Source organism: Calonectris borealis, chromosome 2, assembly GCF_964195595.1.
Source record: "Calonectris borealis chromosome 2, bCalBor7.hap1.2, whole genome shotgun sequence".
Taxonomy (NCBI): domain Eukaryota; kingdom Metazoa; phylum Chordata; class Aves; order Procellariiformes; family Procellariidae; genus Calonectris; species Calonectris borealis.
Window position 1 is genome coordinate 29,158,995 of NC_134313.1, and position 17,678 is coordinate 29,176,672.

The 17,678-nt window shown below is 42.6% G+C and overlaps 1 protein-coding gene across 6 annotated transcripts in view; it reads left to right on the top strand.

Annotated features, from left to right (window-relative positions):
* The first annotated feature begins 4 nt into the window (after positions 1-4).
* Positions 5-17,678, top strand: part of NBN (nibrin) — a 32,777-nt gene continuing 15,103 nt past the window's right edge. For 4 of the 6 annotated variants that reach the window (XM_075141515.1, XM_075141516.1, XM_075141519.1 and 1 more), the window contains exons 1-7: positions 365-980; positions 1,922-2,055; positions 9,840-9,985; positions 11,348-11,507; positions 11,932-12,035; positions 16,589-16,706; positions 16,987-17,177. In XM_075141515.1, the coding sequence (XP_074997616.1) occupies positions 905-980; positions 1,922-2,055; positions 9,840-9,985; positions 11,348-11,507; positions 11,932-12,035; positions 16,589-16,706; positions 16,987-17,177 (929 nt within the window). In that variant the 5' untranslated portion in view covers positions 365-904. Of the gene's footprint in view, positions 272-364; positions 981-1,921; positions 2,056-9,839; positions 9,986-11,347; positions 11,508-11,931; positions 12,036-16,588; positions 16,707-16,986; positions 17,178-17,678 lie in introns of those variants that run through there. The other 2 variants (XM_075141517.1, XM_075141518.1) reach the window with 1 other exon arrangement.

Below are 17,678 nucleotides of genomic sequence, written 5' to 3' on the forward strand. Positions count from 1 at the left end.
CCCCGCCGCGCATGCGCGCGGCGCCCCCAGTAGACGGCGCGCTGCTTTCCCTTTCCGTGCCTTGCCCTCCCACCGCGCGGCCGCAGCCTGGGCCCGGGTCCAGCAGCAGCCAGCGAGGGGGTTTCTCTTCCCTTCCCCGCCTTTCCCCTAGCTCGCCGAGAGGCGCTGGGGCGAGCCCGCCTCCCACGCTGAGGCGCCCCGGCCCCCGCCGCCCCGAGGCGCTCCTCGCCGCCCTCCGGGATGTGGAAGCTGGTGTCCGCCGCAGGAAACGGTGAGGGAGCGCCAGACCCCGCTACCGCTCGGGCGGGATGGGCCCGGCCATCGCGGGGCCCCGGCCTCGTCCCGCCCCAGCCTGCGCCTGCGCGGAGCCCCCCGGACGGGGGCCGGCGCCTGGCCTCGGGCTCGCGTCCCGCGGCGGCCCGTGAGCGCCTGCGGCGGGTGAGGCCGGAACCTGCCGGCCCGGCCTTTACCTTCGGTGCTGAGGTGTGCCGGCGCCAGCAGCCGGCGTTGCGGCTTCCACTGGGGCTTCCAGGCGGGCTTGCTTGTCCGTGCTCCCCGGACAAAGCTGCGTTGGTCCAGTGTGGACAAGTGGTGACAGAAGTCCTCGTCGCTCTGGGCGCTCGTCCGCGGCTGGGCCTCCGTTTTTCCCCTGAGCACTGCAGCCACAGCTCCTGTTAAATTTAATGGGGCTTTTTGCTTTGCTGTTTCATACATCTGGGATGTCTTCAGGTGCTGTTGCAGCCAGTGAAGCAGGTCGCAGAGTGGTGCTTTAAAATACCTGAAGAATGGAGCTCAGATGCAGAAGTAAACCTCCAGAGTCTCTCCTTTCAGAAAAGATGTCTAAATATTATGTTGATGTTTCAAGGACCAAGTGTTGAATTTAGGACATCAGATTGTTTCTTGGATGCAGAGTTTTGAAACTGAATTGTCACTGTACCTTTCTTCATCACTTTCTTTATCCATAGGAACTTTGATAATAGGTATCATATTATGTACAAATTTCTTCTTGACTTAAATGTTTTCTCTTCTGTATTACAAGCAGTCCTATCGCAACTGCATCTGCTCTTTATTTCCCAATTCATTGGGAATGAATTTTGGATGTTTGGTTTATCTCCTAGTGGCAACAGTACCTAATCCTATTGAAATGAAATGAGTTATTTCTTACTGCCTGGAAAACTCTTGAGCAAGAGCCAAAACACTGATATTGTCATTGTATTCAGGATGATTTTTTCTGCACCGTTCATATTTGGAAAGTTATTTTCCCAGGGTTGTTACCTAAAATTTAATTTGTAATTACTCATTCATTTTCTTCAAGAAACATTTCTGGGTTTGTTGACTAGTAGGTAACACACACCTTTTGGATGTAGTCAAGCCATTCACTGAAAAGCCACCATGTGGTTTAGATGACAGATACCAAGAATGAGCTAAAGCATAGGTCATAGACTGAACTTATTAAGTATCAGTTTGATTTACATTGCAGATCTTCCCACATTCATTAGGAGGATGTTCTCCTCTGAATCTCTTAATAAGTTATGTAAATAAATTATATATGTACTCTTAAAACTTGTGTTTTGGAAAAGCTATCTTACATAGTAGTTGTCATTTTCAAGAAGTTACACAAGAGAAAAGTTAAGAAGCAAAGTATTAGTAAAAATACATTGTCCTTGAAAAAAGTGTGCTGCCATTTTTGTAACTGCTTTGTTTATCATAAAATGTATCCCTTTATAATGGACAAAGCAAGGAAGAGGGGAAGAAAGAAATTTTATCTATAAACTAAATGCATACTTCTAGTTAGCCTAATAAATGATGCATGACAAAGTTGAGTTTCAGCTATACTACAAACTTCTGAATGTTTCCTAAGTGCTTTGAGTGTTTTGGAGTTTTTTGTAAATTGACATTTTTCTGTCTCGTTTATTTTCAGGAGAGCCATATCGGCTTTTAAGTGGTACAGAATATGTCGTTGGACGCAAAAACTGCGCAATTTTAATTCAGGATGATCAGTCCATCAGTCGAAGTCATGCAGTTCTGACAGTAAGTCGTCCTGAAACAACCCCTGTAAGTAGCCAGCATTTTACTGCATTGTCAATACGCTGTGGGGATAATTCACATACATACTCTCATTTCGCTCTCACAGGTATTTTATGCCTGGAGTAGAACCATTGATCACCTGTCTTTTCTTAATCTTGACTTTTTTTTTTTTCTCTGGGATGCTTGCCTATGTTGAGAAATTTAGTGGCATAATTCTACTGGTCCAAGCTCCCATCTGAGTATTCCTTTTATCCCAGAGTGAAGATTCACTAGGAATTTGTATTAAAGTAATGATAGCAGGAAAATTATGCAATCAAATTTCATTACATAGACAAGTTTTAGGTCTTGGTTGTGGAAAGTGCTTCAGTTGTCTTACTGCAGGCTTAGTTTGGGTTTCATTCCACATCATTAGTTCTGTATTTGCTTAGGGGACTGAAAATAAAAATGTCCCAAGGAGAATTGGCAAGCAGCAATTTACTCTCCCTTACATGTTGCAATGTTCATGGACTTTTTGACGCCAGTCAGCAGGAATTCATTTATGTAACTGTATATAGAGTTTAAAATGAAATATATAAAATTTATTTGTCCTTTTAATACTGCAAATAGTGTATAATTACGTGGCTAAATTTCATAAAAACAGGCTGACGATGTTCTCCTTGGCTTGTGAAATTGTCATATTTGGGAAATATGACAGTGTCTGTCATATTGAGAAGAGTCTTGTCGTGGTTTAACCCCAGCCAGCAAAAATAAACCCCACGCAGCCGCTCACTCACCCCCCACTCCGGTGGGATGGGGGAGAGAATCGGGAGGGCACAAGTAGGAAAGCTCCCGGGTTGAGATAAAAACAGTTTAATAATTGAAATAAAATGAAGTAGAACAGTAATAATAACAATGAGAACAACAACAATAACAGAATACACAAAGCAGGCGATGCACAATGCAAATGCTCACTGACCGCTGACCCGCTGACCTGACCGCGTGTCACAAACGGGGTGAGGGCGGGCGACCCCCCCCCCCCCCCCCCCGTTTTTTATACTGAGCATGATGTCACATGGTATAGAATACCCCATTGGCCAGCTGGGTCCACCACCCCGGCTGTGCTCCCCCCTCCCGGTGCAAGCATCACCCAGCAACAGCCAAAGCATCAATGGGCCATCAACGCTCCTTTCACACCGAACCCAAAAGACAGCCCACCCCGCAAGCTACTGGGAAGAAAGTTAACCCTGTCCCAGCCGGAAGCAGGACAGTATCCACCCCTTACTCTATACCATCTACATCATGCCCAGGTCTCACATTTTCCCATACATTCCAATTAGTCACCGCTACTTTTCATGCCTTTTTATATATACACACAGAGATATCATTCCCTTAGTCCATGGGCCATCCCTCTAAAACGTCCGTTGAATTCATTTAGTCCATGACTTCGAGTTCCACCTGTCATAACAGTCTTTCAGGGCAGGAGAGATAGTGTGTGGTGTTGGACTCTTGCATGCGGAGGCCAGTTCTGGGCGCTCGTCCGGTTCTATCATCGTTGCACCTTCCTCAGTTTCATCGGAGTTCATTCTACATTAATCTGGGTGATTCTTACTGTAATACTGTTAATATGGCATATGGTAACCATAGAAGTGATGACATACAGTATTACATAGTAACTAACATCATACAATTCAGTTCATTGGCTATTTTCACCTAAAATTAAATCCCCTTGAGGTACACACCGGACTTCCCCATCCTTTCGCATTACCCACCAAGTGCACCCAGGTCCTTGAGCAAAAGCAATCCCACGGATAGGTTTTCCCTTGCCAGAGGCAGGAGTAACCCAGACCGTCTTCCCCAGCATATTTCTTATGTGCACGACAGGGACTTTATCCCCCTCTACAGTACGTAAAAGTTTTGATTGGGCAGGGCCAGCTCGATTGACAGATCCCCTAGTGTTGACTAACCAGGTGGCCTTTGCTAAATGTGTGTCCCAATGCTTGAATGTCCCACCACCCATTGCCCTCAGTGTTGTCTTTAACAGCCCGTTGTATCGTTCAATTTTCCCGGAGGCTGGTGCATGGTAGGGGATGTGATAGACCCACTCAATGCCATGCTCTTTGGCCCAGGTGTCTATGAGGGTGTTTCAGAAATGAGTCCCGTTGTCTGACTCAATTCTTTCTGGGGTGCCATGTCGCCATAGGACTTGCTTTTCAAGGCCCAGGATGGTGTTCCTGGCGGCGGCATGGGGCACAGGATATGTTTCCAGCCATTCTGTGGTTGCTTCCACCATGGTGAGCACATAGCGCTTGCCCTGTCGGGTTTGTGGGAGTGTGATATAATCAATCTGCCAAGCTTCCCCATATTTATACTTCAGCCATCGTCCTCCATACCAAAGAGGTTTTACTTGCTTGGCTTGCTTGATTGCAGCGCATGTTTCACATTCATGGATAACTTGTGCAATAGTCCATGGTCAAGTTCACCCCTCGATCACGAGCCCATCTATATGTTGCATCTCTCCCTTGGTGGCCTGAAGTGTCATGGGCCCACCGAGCTATAAATAATTTACCCTTATGTTGCCAGTCCAGATCTACCTGAGCTACTTCGATCTTGGCAGCCTGGTCCACCTGCTGGTTGTTTTGATGTTCTTCAGTGGCCCGACTCTTGGGTACATGAGCATCTACGTGACGTACTTTTACAGTCAGGTTCTCTACCCGGGCAGCAATATCTTGCCACAACGCGGCAGCCCAGATGGGTTTACCTCTGCGCTGCCAGTTGTTCTGCTTCCACTGCTGCAACCACCCCCACAGGGCATTTGCCACTATCCATGAGTCAGTATAGAGATAAAGCACTGGCCATTTTTCTCATTCAGCAATGTCCAAGGCCAGCTGGATGGCTTTCACCTCTGCAAACTGACTCGATTCACCTTCTCCTTCAGCAGTTTCTGCAACTTGGTGTATAGGACTCCATACCGCAGCTTTCCACCTCCGATGTTTTCCCACAAGGCGACAGGACCCATCAGTGAACAGGGCATATTGCTTCTCGTTTTCTGGTAGTTTGTTATATGGTGGGGCCTCTTCAGCATGTGTCACCTCCTCCTCTGGGGATATTCCAAATTCTTTGCCTTCTGGCCAGTTTGTGATCATCTCCAAGATTCCTGGGCGACTGGGGTTTCCTATTCGGGCCCATTGTGTGATCAGTGCAACCCACTTACTCCACGTAGCATCGGTTGCATGATGTGTAGAGGGGACCCTCCCCTTGAACATCCAGCCCAGCACCGGCAGTCGGGGTGCCAGGAGGAGCTGTGCTTCAGTGCCAACCACTTCCGAAGCAGCTTGAACCCCTTCATATGCTGCCAATATCTCCTTCTCAGTTGGAGTGTAGCGGGCCTCGGATCCTCTGTATCCCCGACTCCAGAACCCTAAGGGTCGACCTCGAGTGTCCCCTGGTGCTTTCTGCCAGAGGCTCCAGGTAGGGCCATTCTCCCCGGCTGCGGTGTAGAGCACATTCTTCACATCTTGTCCTGCCCGGACTGGCCCAAGGGCTACTGCCTGAACTATCTCCTGTTTAATTTCTTCAAAGGCTTGTCGTTGCTCAGGGCCGCGTCTGAAGTCGTTCTTCTTCCTGGTCACGTGATAGAGAGGGCTTACGATCTGACTGTAATCTGGAATATGCATTCTCCAAAAACTCACAACGCCTAAGAAAGCTTGTGTTTCCTTCTTGTTAGTTGGTGGGGACATGGCTGTTATTTTATTGATCACGTCCGTTGGGATCTGACGACGTCCATCTTGCCATTTTATTCCTAAAAACTGTATCTCCTGTGCAGGTCCCTTGACCTTACTTCGTTTTATTGCAAAGCCGGCCTTCAGAAGGATTTGGACTATTCTCTCCCCTTTCTCAAAAACTTCTTCTGCTGTGCTGCCCCACACGATGATGTCATCAATGTATTGCAGGTGTTCTGGAGCCTCACCCTGTTCCAGTGCAGTGTGGATCAGTCCATGGCAAATGGTAGGGCTGTGTTTCCACCCCTGGGGCAGTCGATTCCAGGTGTACTGGACGCCTCTCCAAGTGAAAGTAAACTGTGGCCTGCACTCTGCCGCCGAAGGGATTGAGAAGAACGCAGTAGCAATGTCAACTGTGGCGTACCACTTGGCTGCCTTTGACTCCAGTTCGTATTGAAGTTCTAGCTTGTCCGGCACGGCAGCACTCAGTGGCGGCGTGACTGCGTTCAGGCCAGGTTAGTCTCCACTCTCCATTGGACTTTCGCACTGGCCATATGGGACTGTTGAAGGGTGAGCGAGTCTTGCTGATCACTCCTTGGCTCTCCAGTCGACGAATCAGCTCATGGATGGGGATCAGGGAGTCTCGGTTGGTGCGATATTGCTGCCGGTGCACTGTTGTGGTAGCAATTGGTACCTGTTGTTCTTGGACCTTCAACAACCCCACAACAGAAGGATCCTCCGAGAGACTGGGCAAGGTGGACAGCTGTTTAATTTCCTCTGTCTCCAGCGCAGCTATACCAAAAGCCCACCGGTACCCTTTTGGGTCCTTAAAATACCCTCTCCTGAGGTAGTCTATGCCAAGGGTGCACGGAGCCCCTGGGCCAGTCACAATGGGGTGCTTCTGCCACTCATTCCCGGTTAGGCTCACTTCGGCCTCCAGTACAGTTAACTCTTGGGATCCCCCTGTCACTCCAGAAATACAAATGGATTCTGCCCCTTTATAGCTTGATGGCATCAGGGTACACTGCGCACTGGTGTCTATGAGAGCCTTATACTCCTGTGGGTCTGATGTGCCAGGCCATCGAATCCACACAGTCCAGTAAACCCGGTTGTCCCTTTCCTCCACCTGACCGGAGGCAGGGCCCCTCTAGTCCTGGTCATCATATTCGCTATCCACTTCTTGTAAGTATGAGTCAGAAGTCCCTTTGTTAAGGTCGGAAGTGGAATCAGCCCTTCTACTTTGTCTGGGGAAATTCTCACTGGAGACCGGAGCAGCAGTTTTCCTGGAAGAACCCCCTTTTGTGGTTGTTTTCCCTTGCAACTCATGTACCCGTGCCTGTAGGACTGAGGTAGGTTTTCCATCGCACTTCCTCATGTCCTCTCCATGGTCACGCAGGTAAAACCACAGGGTGCCCTGGGGTGTGTACCCACAATGTCTCCTCTCTTGAGCAGAGGGACGCTTGCTCCTAATGGCTGAGAGACTGCCCCGTGCAGGTAGGGAGCAGGACATATCCTCTTTGAGTTGCTGGACCTCCTGAGACAGTTTTTCCACAGCAGAGACACAGGCCCGTAGGGAGGAAGAGAGACTTTCTTCATATTGCCGGAGTTGGCCAGCCAGTTCGTCCACTGTTTGTTCCTCTCCATCTCTCCAGGTCATTATTGCCAATGAGTTTGCATGTGACGCTGGTGCGCTCTGTACAAACTTCTGCCACATGGGTCGGGTGCCTTTGACTTCATCTGGGTCTTTGGATAACTGCTCGTTGCTCAGGTCATCATAAATCACTTCCAGCACGGCTAATTCCCTCAGGTACTGGATACCTCTCTCCATGGTGGTCCATTTGCCTGGGTGGCATATAACATCTTCCTTGAAGGGATACCTTTCCTTCACACCTGACAGGAGTCGCCTCCAGAGGCTGAGGACTTGTGCCCCTTGTCCAATTGCTTTGTCAATGCCCCCTTCCCTAGAAAGGGATCCCAGCTGCTTGGCTTCCCTACCCTCTAATTCCAGGCTACTGGCCCCGTTATCCCAGCATCAGAGCAGCCAGGTGACAATGTGCTCGCCTGGACGACAGCTGAAGTCTTTTCGCATATCTCGGAGCTCACCCAGAGATAGGGATCGGGTGGTCACCATCTCATTTACGGGTTCTGCCTCCTTCTCCTCCTGTTCTCGTGATGGCCCTGGTTCATCTTCATCCCTTACTAAACCAGCTGATTTTCTTGTGCATTTTCTCTTTTGTATAGGGGCGACTGATACCGGCATGGGTTGGTTCTCTGTTGCAGGGGACAGAGTAGCTGCCGTGCCTGCCATGGGGTAGCCGCTGTGCCTGCCGTGGGGCGTGGGGTAGCCACAGGGCCTGTTGGTTTGTCATCAGCTGCAGAGACGTTTCCTTCCCCTTGGGGGTTCTGAGTGGTGTTAAACAGGGCTCGGTAGGCGTGGGCCAGGCCCCAGCACATTGTAGTGATTTGCATCTCCCTGGAATGGCCAGGGTGACAGCATACTTCCAAATATTCTACTAATTTTTCAGGGTTCTTCACTTGTTCAGGGGTAAAGTTCCAGAACACTGGGGGTGCCCATCGCCCTAGGCATTTGCCCATGCTATCCCACTCGCCCTGCCACTCATAACTATCCAGCCTTGGGGCAGATCTCTGGATGACATTCTTAAATTGCTTACTAACCTTGGATAAAACCGCAACAATATTCCCAAGGAGTACCAATAGATGTATCTTAACTACCCAGGGATGTTCAAGGTATTGACAAGTTATTTTAGCAAAGGAGATGACATCATAGAGGAAGGTAGCAAGGGTGCCATTCTCTATTTCCTCCATAAAAAATCTCTCGGAGGAAAAGGTATAATTGCTAATGGTCTCCATGAGGTGGTACCCGAAATACAGTAACAGCTTCATTACAAATCCCAAATACCAAATAACCCCCAATGCCAGCGTTTTAGTAACAAACCTCCCAGGCAAAACATCATTAATCACTGCAGAGCACAGCAGACTACAAAACCCAACTCCAATCTTTAACAGGTACAGTAAAAACAAGAGCATGGTGCAGAACAAATTAATATATTAACAGATATAAATTCCTTAATATGCTCTAAATAATCTGTCGTTATCTCAACCCTTTGCTGCCCCACGTTGGGCGCCAAAAAGGACTGTCGTGGTTTAAGCCCAGCCAGCAAAAATAAACCCCACACAGCCGCTCGCTCACCCCCCACTCCGGTGGGATGGGGGGAGAGAATCGGGAGGGCACAAGTAGGAAAACTCCCGGGTTGAGATAAAAACAGTTTAATAATTGAAATAAAACGAAGTAGAACAGTAATAATAACAATGAGAACAACAACAATAACAGAATACACAAAACAGGCAATGCACAATGCAAATGCTCACCGACCGCCAACTGCGTGTCACAAACGGGGGGGCGACCTCCCCCCAACCTGGTTTTTATATTGAGCAGATGTCACATGGTATAGAATACCCCATTGGCCAGCTGGGTCCACCACCCTGGCTGTGCTCCCCCCTCCCGGTGCAAGCATCACCCAGCAACAGCCAAAGCATCAATGGGCCATCAACGCTCCTTTCACACTAAACCCAAAAGACAGCCCACCCCGCAAGCTACTGGGAAGAAAGTTAACTCTGTCCCAGCCGGGACCAGGACAGTCTCAAGACATGCTGGTGTCACCATGCCCTGCAGCTTGTGGAAGACTAGCAATGCTCCTGGAAGGAAGAGAGAGAAAGTGACTTGGGCATCTATGCCAGGGCTGAATGGTAGGTGAAAGCATCAATAATAAATCTCAGAGCCTTGCTGAATCGCACTAGCAGAGGCTTTGGGCTGGTGAATGATTGCCTTGCACAGCCTCCAAAAAGACTTGAATGTAAAAAGCACAAAAGTTCTGAAGCTAAAAATGTTTATTCTCATTCCTTCACAGTGAAAACCAGAAGTTGAATAATTACACATAGCCAGCCTCATTGTCCAAAGTCTTTATTTAGGATGGTATTTTGTGGACTTTTTCTTATTTATCTACTGCTTTGATCCATAATGGTAGTAACCTGTTTCTGATAAAATTATGTAATTCTGATAAACTATAATGGCTTATTTATGTTTCTTTTCAGAGCCAGTCTCTCTCAGTCCCTATATTAACAGTAACAGATAAATCTAAGTATGGTACCTTTGTTAATGGATCAAAACTCAATGGCACTTCAGTGTCTTTGCAGTCTGGTGACAGAATCAACTTTGGAGTCTTTCAGAGCAAGTTTAGGTAAGTGCTTTGATTATAAAATATCAAGTAGGAAATTGCAGGTTTTGAAAAGAGTATTTTTGCACATCATACAACTTGGCAAGCGATACAGCAATGAGTTTTTAGAAAGCAGAGGAGGTGAGTAGTATTTTGCCTGTGTTCCACACCTGCTTCTGCAATAGTTCTCCATTACGTATTTTTATAATATAATTTATTTTGACACTAAGAAATGAATTGTTCATAGAAAAGCATTGGCATTTTAGAAGATGTTGTATCATGTACAGTGAGTGTTTTCAGGCTATGTTAGGTAAAGAACAAAATCCTAAAACATAAATGGTTCTAAAGAAGGGAGGAAAGTTTAGGGTAGGGAGAGAGCTTGTCTGAGTCCTTCGTAGCTGTTAATAATGTAACGAGAAAAGAACTGAGATAGCTGGAGGTGCTTTGTGCAGTGCTAGCCATTGAATGCTTGTTGCTGTGATGTATGCCTGCATTCTCATTAGTGAAGCTAACTTGCTAATTTTTCAAATTTAATATGGTAGTCAGTGCTATCTGCTTGAATATATGAAGCACTTCTTGAAATAAAGTGGCAGGTAAGTAGAAAAATTCTAATGACCATTAAAATCAACATTAAAGCAACCAGAAGTTGGCTTTGTTCCTTAAAATTTGACTCTGTTTTGTCACTGCTGCTGGTATTATTTGATGGAAAAAATGGCATTCTCCTCCACTTATTACAGTAAATTATTTTTGATATTTTAGATAAACATACCTGAAATGTGGTACAGGAATCATGCCATGAGACCAGATACATTGTGACTGTTCTACCAGAAAGATTATTTAAATTTCTTTCTGCTTTGTAGACTAAACCCAATCAAATAATGGAATTTGATATGCTGTAATTCCATATGGAAGATCTAGAAATATAAATAGGCTTATGGTCAAGGGTGACAGCAGAGTTAGGAAAGAAAGTTACTTGAACTTGCATTGTACGACACTTACATTTTTTAAATACTAATCTGTTTGTGGACTGTTCTGTTGAGCATACTTTTGCCTTTAGAAGCACACACTCAAGTTCTGATATTCCCTGACCTTGCAGTATTCTTGAATCACTATTTCTATGTGATGTTTGTGTAAGACCCAAAAGTCCTTAGAAATATTTCAGGCATGAAGTCAAAATGTTGTTAATTTTTCTGAATAAAAATGAGTATTAACTTTCTTTAGGAAATGTTAAAGCACAGTCTTTGATCTCCGTAAGAGTTATGGGTCCTCTCTTCCCTTCCTCCCCCAATTTCCCTGAGACACAAGCAAGACAGTTAAGTCAGCTCTGTTCCTCATAATGATTGGCTGAAATAACTAAAGCAATTCTCTTTTACTTGTTCTTTTCAGAGTAGAGTATGAACCCTTAGTTGTCTGCTCCTCATGTTTAGATGTTGCTCAGAAAACTGCTTTAAATCAAGCCATCCAGCAGCTTGGAGGCCGTGTAGTGAATGAATGGACAAACGAGTGTACTCATCTTGTAATGGTATCAGTAAAAGTTACTGTTAAGGTATGTGGAACTTTTGCATATTGATGGCGTTGCTGTGCAGTTTTCCCACAAATGTGAATTAAATTCTAGACCTGCTCAAGATTTTTCTCTACAAAGCAATGAACTCTTCCTTTTCAAGTTTAGAAAGAGATGTATGTTGATGGGAGGTTGGAGGGAAAGGAAGTGGAAAAAAAGCCAATTTTGAAGACTGTTACTGATTTTCATCCGTTGCCTTGTACATTTTCATAACTTTGGTCAAGACGGTAATTAAAAGCTGGGCTGTTAGAAGCCAAACTATCCTGTTTTTCAGTCGCAAAACTCAGTAGTCTTCTATTTGTTTGTGTGATGTTTTCCACATCTAAGATCTTAAAACCCTAATGTCAGCTGAACCATATTCTAGCTGAATTTTTTCCATACAGTAAATATATATGTTCTGTCTTTACAGACTATATGTGCTTTGATTTGTGGTCGACCAATTATAAAACCAGATTTTTTTGTTGAATTAATAAAAGCTATTCAGTCCATGCAACAGTTGCCAAATCATGCAAGGTAAGCATCATGTTTTCAATGTCACAGAATCAAATTTATGGGACTTAGATTATCAAATAACTACACATTTATCTGATTATATTTGACAGAATATGTGAAATACAGTAACTTTATTTGTGGAAGAATGCTTAATATGACACACATTTTAATATTCAGGCAATTTTCTTGCTCTCATCGTAGAGTTATAAAATGAGCTCTTGGAATTCACTGTATGCTTAGAGATGTTACTAGCTCTAACTAGGAACTTGTTTTGTTGATATGTTTGAAGCAACATTTTAAATCTTTTGGGAGTTGATACATTAAAATAAAGAAAATTATATTTTTATAGAAGAAATTATATCCGATGTATTTCATTATGTAGACATATTTTCCCAGTATGCAGTTAGTTACTGAGTTTACAGTAAACTTTGGTCAAAACAGAGTTAGCCTGACCACTGAATTCCCTGAAATAGCAGGGGTTTTTAATTGTCTGTTAAGAGTTGAAGTGAGACTAACGTGCTTTGGTCTTCACTATATGAGAATAAAATATTCATTGTTTTCATCGTTGAATTAACGTGAAAAGGGAATTCTTACTTTGGAATAAATAAGTACTGTAGAATAGCCCTTTCAGTTATTTTCTCTAGGTAGAAAAGTGTAAAATAATCCCATTATTGTATGAGAGAATTTAATCCGAGCCAGTATTGCTACTGTTTTTATCTTGAAAAGGGAGACAGTTGTGTTTTGTTTGTTTGGGATTTTTTTTATGGACGCATGATTTATGCAGGTGAGAAATTTCCATCATGTATTTTTAAAAGGTAAACTGCATGGGTGCTTGTGTTTTTATCACTTCTCCTCTTTGTATGCTTTGGAAGATACTGTGAAATGAAATACATAATGAATGGAAATTGTAAGAATACATGGCATTTGAAAAATAACTTGTTGAAATTTAATGTCAGTTAACAGGGAAAGAAATTTGTGAAATTACTTTAAATGCGTTCAAGACTTTATGATTTTTCTGGATGTATTGTTTTAACAAGGTGGATGCTGGACACCAGACATTTGAGTTGGGGGAAATAAGTGGTGAAGAAGAGAAATCACTTTGTGACTTAGCAATTTAATTTATTTTCTTTAGTGTGTTTGATGATAGCCATTGGTAGAACAGTTTGAAGAACGGGGGGGGAAAAACGGCAGGTAAACAAACCTCAGTGGTGCACATAATGGAAGCAAAGCTGCAGAGGATTCACAATAAGCTGCGCTTGCTACATGTTAAAATATATTCCACAGAATGTGACAGTACCTTGTTAGAATAATACAGGTGCCGATCTGGAGCAATTGGTAGCAAATACTCTTTAGTTTCTAGATGCTGTTTTACGTTTGCAGGGGTTTATGTGATACGTCAAACCAGTCATCTGTGAGTGGTTTAAAGTTCATTTGGTCTCCAGTTTCAGAAGAAAGGGGGAAACTTCATGAATTGTAACTTTTCCTTCTACTCAAACTTCTACATTGTTTTGTAAGGACATGAGAAAACTAAACAAACTGTTTAGAGTCCTCTCTGAAATATTGGACATAAGGTTTTCTGGCAGATTTTTTTTTTTTAGTACAGGTAGTACAAGCCGTCAAAAGCTAGCAATTGATTGTGCAATCTGAAATTTGCTTCATCTAATGTTACCTAGCTGTAAGGCTACTGTTATTGTCTCTTACACTAACAAGCTGACAGTGGTTTGGGCTTTTGAAACCAAGGTGCATGTTGTCCATTCCTTTAATAGAGAAATGACAGTATAATTGAGCTGTTAAGTGCTCCCTAAAATAGAATCAGATGGATATGTTTCCCTTTTTTTGACATTTTTGTTAACTTTTGAGATCCTCAGAGGAATTGAGTTCGCTAAATGTGATTGACAGTAGCAGTATATCCATTATTTAGCTTTCACAGAGAGAGTTCTGCGTCAAGCTAAATGAGACAGCTGGTGTAATACACAGATCTATATTTAAAATAATTACAGTATCTTAAATAGGTGATATTTTTAAGATGAAGTTTGTGGGAAGATATTGAAAATTTACTTAGCAACTGTTTGCATTCAATTTCCAAAAATGCTTTTAACTTTCACAGGGAATCTCTACATTGTGCACTGTAGCTAGAGCTGACCTGGGCTGGTACATCCGCAAGACACTAAACAGCTTGGGTATGAAATAAGTTTGGATATAAAATAAGAAAGCCATATTGATGTGGTAATACAGGGTGACACTGTTAATTAAATCTTGATTACTATTGTAGATGTGATTAAAAAAAAAATCTTAGGCAAATAAAATCTTAAAGTTCAAAAAAATTAAAACAACTTTTTGTTTATACAAAGACTTCATAGGAACCTGCAGTTCACATAATGAATGTGGCTTCTTAGTTGAGGCTTTTTATGGTGAAGTATATTACCCCAGTCCTCTGATACTCTCTGATAACCTATGCAAGGAAGAAAAATAACTGAAGATTTCACTCATAGCTGCGTAAGTGCAGCCCTATATGAAATAACATGGTTTATTACAGCAGTCCAGTGTAAATAGTGCAGGGCTTTGAAAAAGTAGGAGAGTAACTGAGGCCTTTAACGGAAACTCATCAAGAATCAAAATCTGTTTATTGAAAGATTCAAGACTGTAGAGGGTCTTTTCTGGATAATGGTGTTACTGTTCAAAGCTTATGGGGAGAGAGTACAAGGAGTGCTTCAGATTCATAAGACAGAAAAAGACTATGTTGCCTTTGAGCTTACATCAGGATTGGATAACAGTTTCAGAGGAAAATCAAAGGTTTCTTTGAGGAAGAAATGATCAGTTGAAGGTTCCTGCTGAAATTAAAAACCAGAGATGTGAAATGTATTTCTAGAGAAACTATAGTCCAGTTCTGAATAATGGAAACTGCTGTTTCTCCCTTTTTACTCATCCTTCGGTTTTAAAAAATAACTTTCTCCCCTGTATTTGTCTTGGGTTAATAACTGTGTCTGTGGGGCTCGGTATCAGAAGTCGTCTGTTTTGGTAACTAAAATCTGAGTTGCCCTATTTCTTAAAATTAGTAGAATTTATCATATCTATTTCAACTTCCATGGAACAGTATTTTTCTAAACAGACTTGAACAGGTTGTTGAAACTTATCAAATACTCATTTTTCGAAACCTGATGGTTTTATGCTGATTAATTTCCATAGTGTACATAAAGCTTCAGGAACTGATTGTGAAGAACACAAAAGAACAAAGACTATGAAAAATTAACCGTAACTATATAGTACATTTTAGCCTATCATAATTGAATTACGTATTTGCATGCAGTAGAAAATGTACATGCTTATTTTTTGTGTTCAGCTGTAAGTATGTGAATATTTGCAGTGTCTGAAGAATGTTTGTATGTTTACAGATGGTGAAATTACCTATGTAAATAATAATAATAATAATAAATGTGCTTTTTTTCACTTAAATATTTCAGCATTTCATGGAGTATGTTTCTTGCTTAGAATCTGCTAATCTTTGCATAAATGAGGAAAAAAATAATTTAAAAACATATCCGTGTGTGTATGTATACATGTATATATGTAATTTATTGGGCTGTTAAACCAGATTTTGGGAATGTATTTCAGCATGTTGTTTTTCCCTGCGTAGTAGTATGAGAAAGATGTGTAATCAGCAGTCAAAATGAAGATAAGCAGTTCATTGTTCAGCCAGAGTACACACATAAACTGCTGTTTAGGTACAGACGTAGTATAGCACAGTTGAAATCAACCTATAGTTTCCCTCCTTTCTAGCATGTGCCTTCACCTTGCTCTGTGAGAACCGCTGTAGTAGTGAATATGTGACTCAAAGATCCTGTAAATACTATCCTGAAATTATCAGTTAGGTGCTTGCCTTAACTCTAGAGGCTTTTTATGATGTGGGCATGCTCTCATTAACTAGAGCTGACATCACAGGCTGTGACAAAATCAGAGCTTCAGGATAGAATTTCAGTTCTGCCTAATCTGTTCTCCAGCTGAACTCCTGGTCACTTTTCTTGTGATGGACAAAACAATTGAGAATCAGCAGAGTGAATCAGTTCAGTTCTCTAGCCCACCAGCAAGAAAAGTATACTTACTTGCTGTCATCTAGCGTGGTGGTAGATCGTAGGTGACCATTTCTTGATCCAATAGAAGAGAAGGAGGGGTGGCTGTCCCCGCCTGAAGGGTAGGGGAAGCAAGACGGCTAATTTTGTGTGGAGTTTTACTATTAGCTAGAGTAAGTGCAGAATGAGATTGCAGTCTCATTTGTCAGTATTGTTAGTGGAGAATGTAGATATGTGTACAGCAGATGCTTAAAGTGGATAGGTTGAATACATTCCTAAAAGTGTTGTCCTCTTAGTTACTGAAGTAGAAAGTCTTGATCTTAGCTTAGATGTTGAGAAATTAGAGGCTCTGTTTCTTCTTAACTATATCTTGAAAAAATATTTATATAAATAGTTTTAAGAGAGCAATACAGTATTTTAACTTCAGAGCTTTACTCTAAAAAGGACTATGAGTCACTACTGATAGGTAAATCTGAATTTTGTAACTTTAATTTTCTGTTCTTGCAGCTTTTATCCTCCAGTTGATGAGCCTTCCATTGGCACTGAAAAACTGGATTTATCTGAGCATCACGAAAGGAAAAAAATATTCAGTGGAAAAACTTTTGTATTTCTAACTGCCAAGCAGGTAATTGGGCTTTACATTGCAAAAATGTTGCAGGGGTAACTAAGCACAGATTCTGTTCTATGTAAATTCACACTCATTCTGGGTTCATCAGGAAAGAAGGATTTCTGTGTATTTATCTTCTTACAATATGATGTCCTAAGCAAGATGAAATACAGAAACAGAACACATCGCATCTGCATTAGTGCATCAGCGATAAGCATTATGCTGGTAGTTCGTTATGCTGATACTTCTAACTGTTTTTTAAGATTTTTTTTTTTTCTATTTGCATTCTCTTTTTTAGCACAAGAAACTGGGTCCAGCAGTTATTCTTGGAGGAGGGGAAGCAAAATTGATGACGGAGGATAGAAAAGAAACATCTTTACTGGTTTCTCCTGAAGTTTGTGTTGTTGATGTGGGGTTGACAAACTCTCAGATCCCAGGATCTGACTCCATGAGAAACTGGACTGATTCCATTCTGACTGTCTTGCAAAGGTGCAGCATTGTTCTCTTGTACAGCGGTACGGTAATTTCAGAATTTCTGAGGAGAATTAGTCATGGTGTTTGCATACATATGTAAGCAGTAGGATGCTTATAAAGAGCTTCATTGCTTTAAGTATTTAGCATAGTAGCTAAAATTTCTGGAAGCAGGAAAGAAAGGACTTGGCAGTTCTGTGAGGATTTGGTGGGGTTTTTCTTCCCCCCTCCCCCCCCCCCCTTGGAGGATCCAGTTCTACAAAGCTTCATTGTAATGAAGTTGCTTTGAAATTACAGACAGCAAGTGGTTTTCCTCTACTATTTAAAAGAAGTTAAAAATGAATATATTCTAAGAATGGAAAATAGATCATTTATGATTTTTCAATAAATATATGTATTTATTTAATGGAAAATAGGTGAGATGGCACCTTGAGGTCATGTCGTTCATTGCCATTTAATTATTTGCATACAGTGTTTCTGAAGAGCAGCTTCTTTTTAATAAAAATCAGGTTTTGTTTT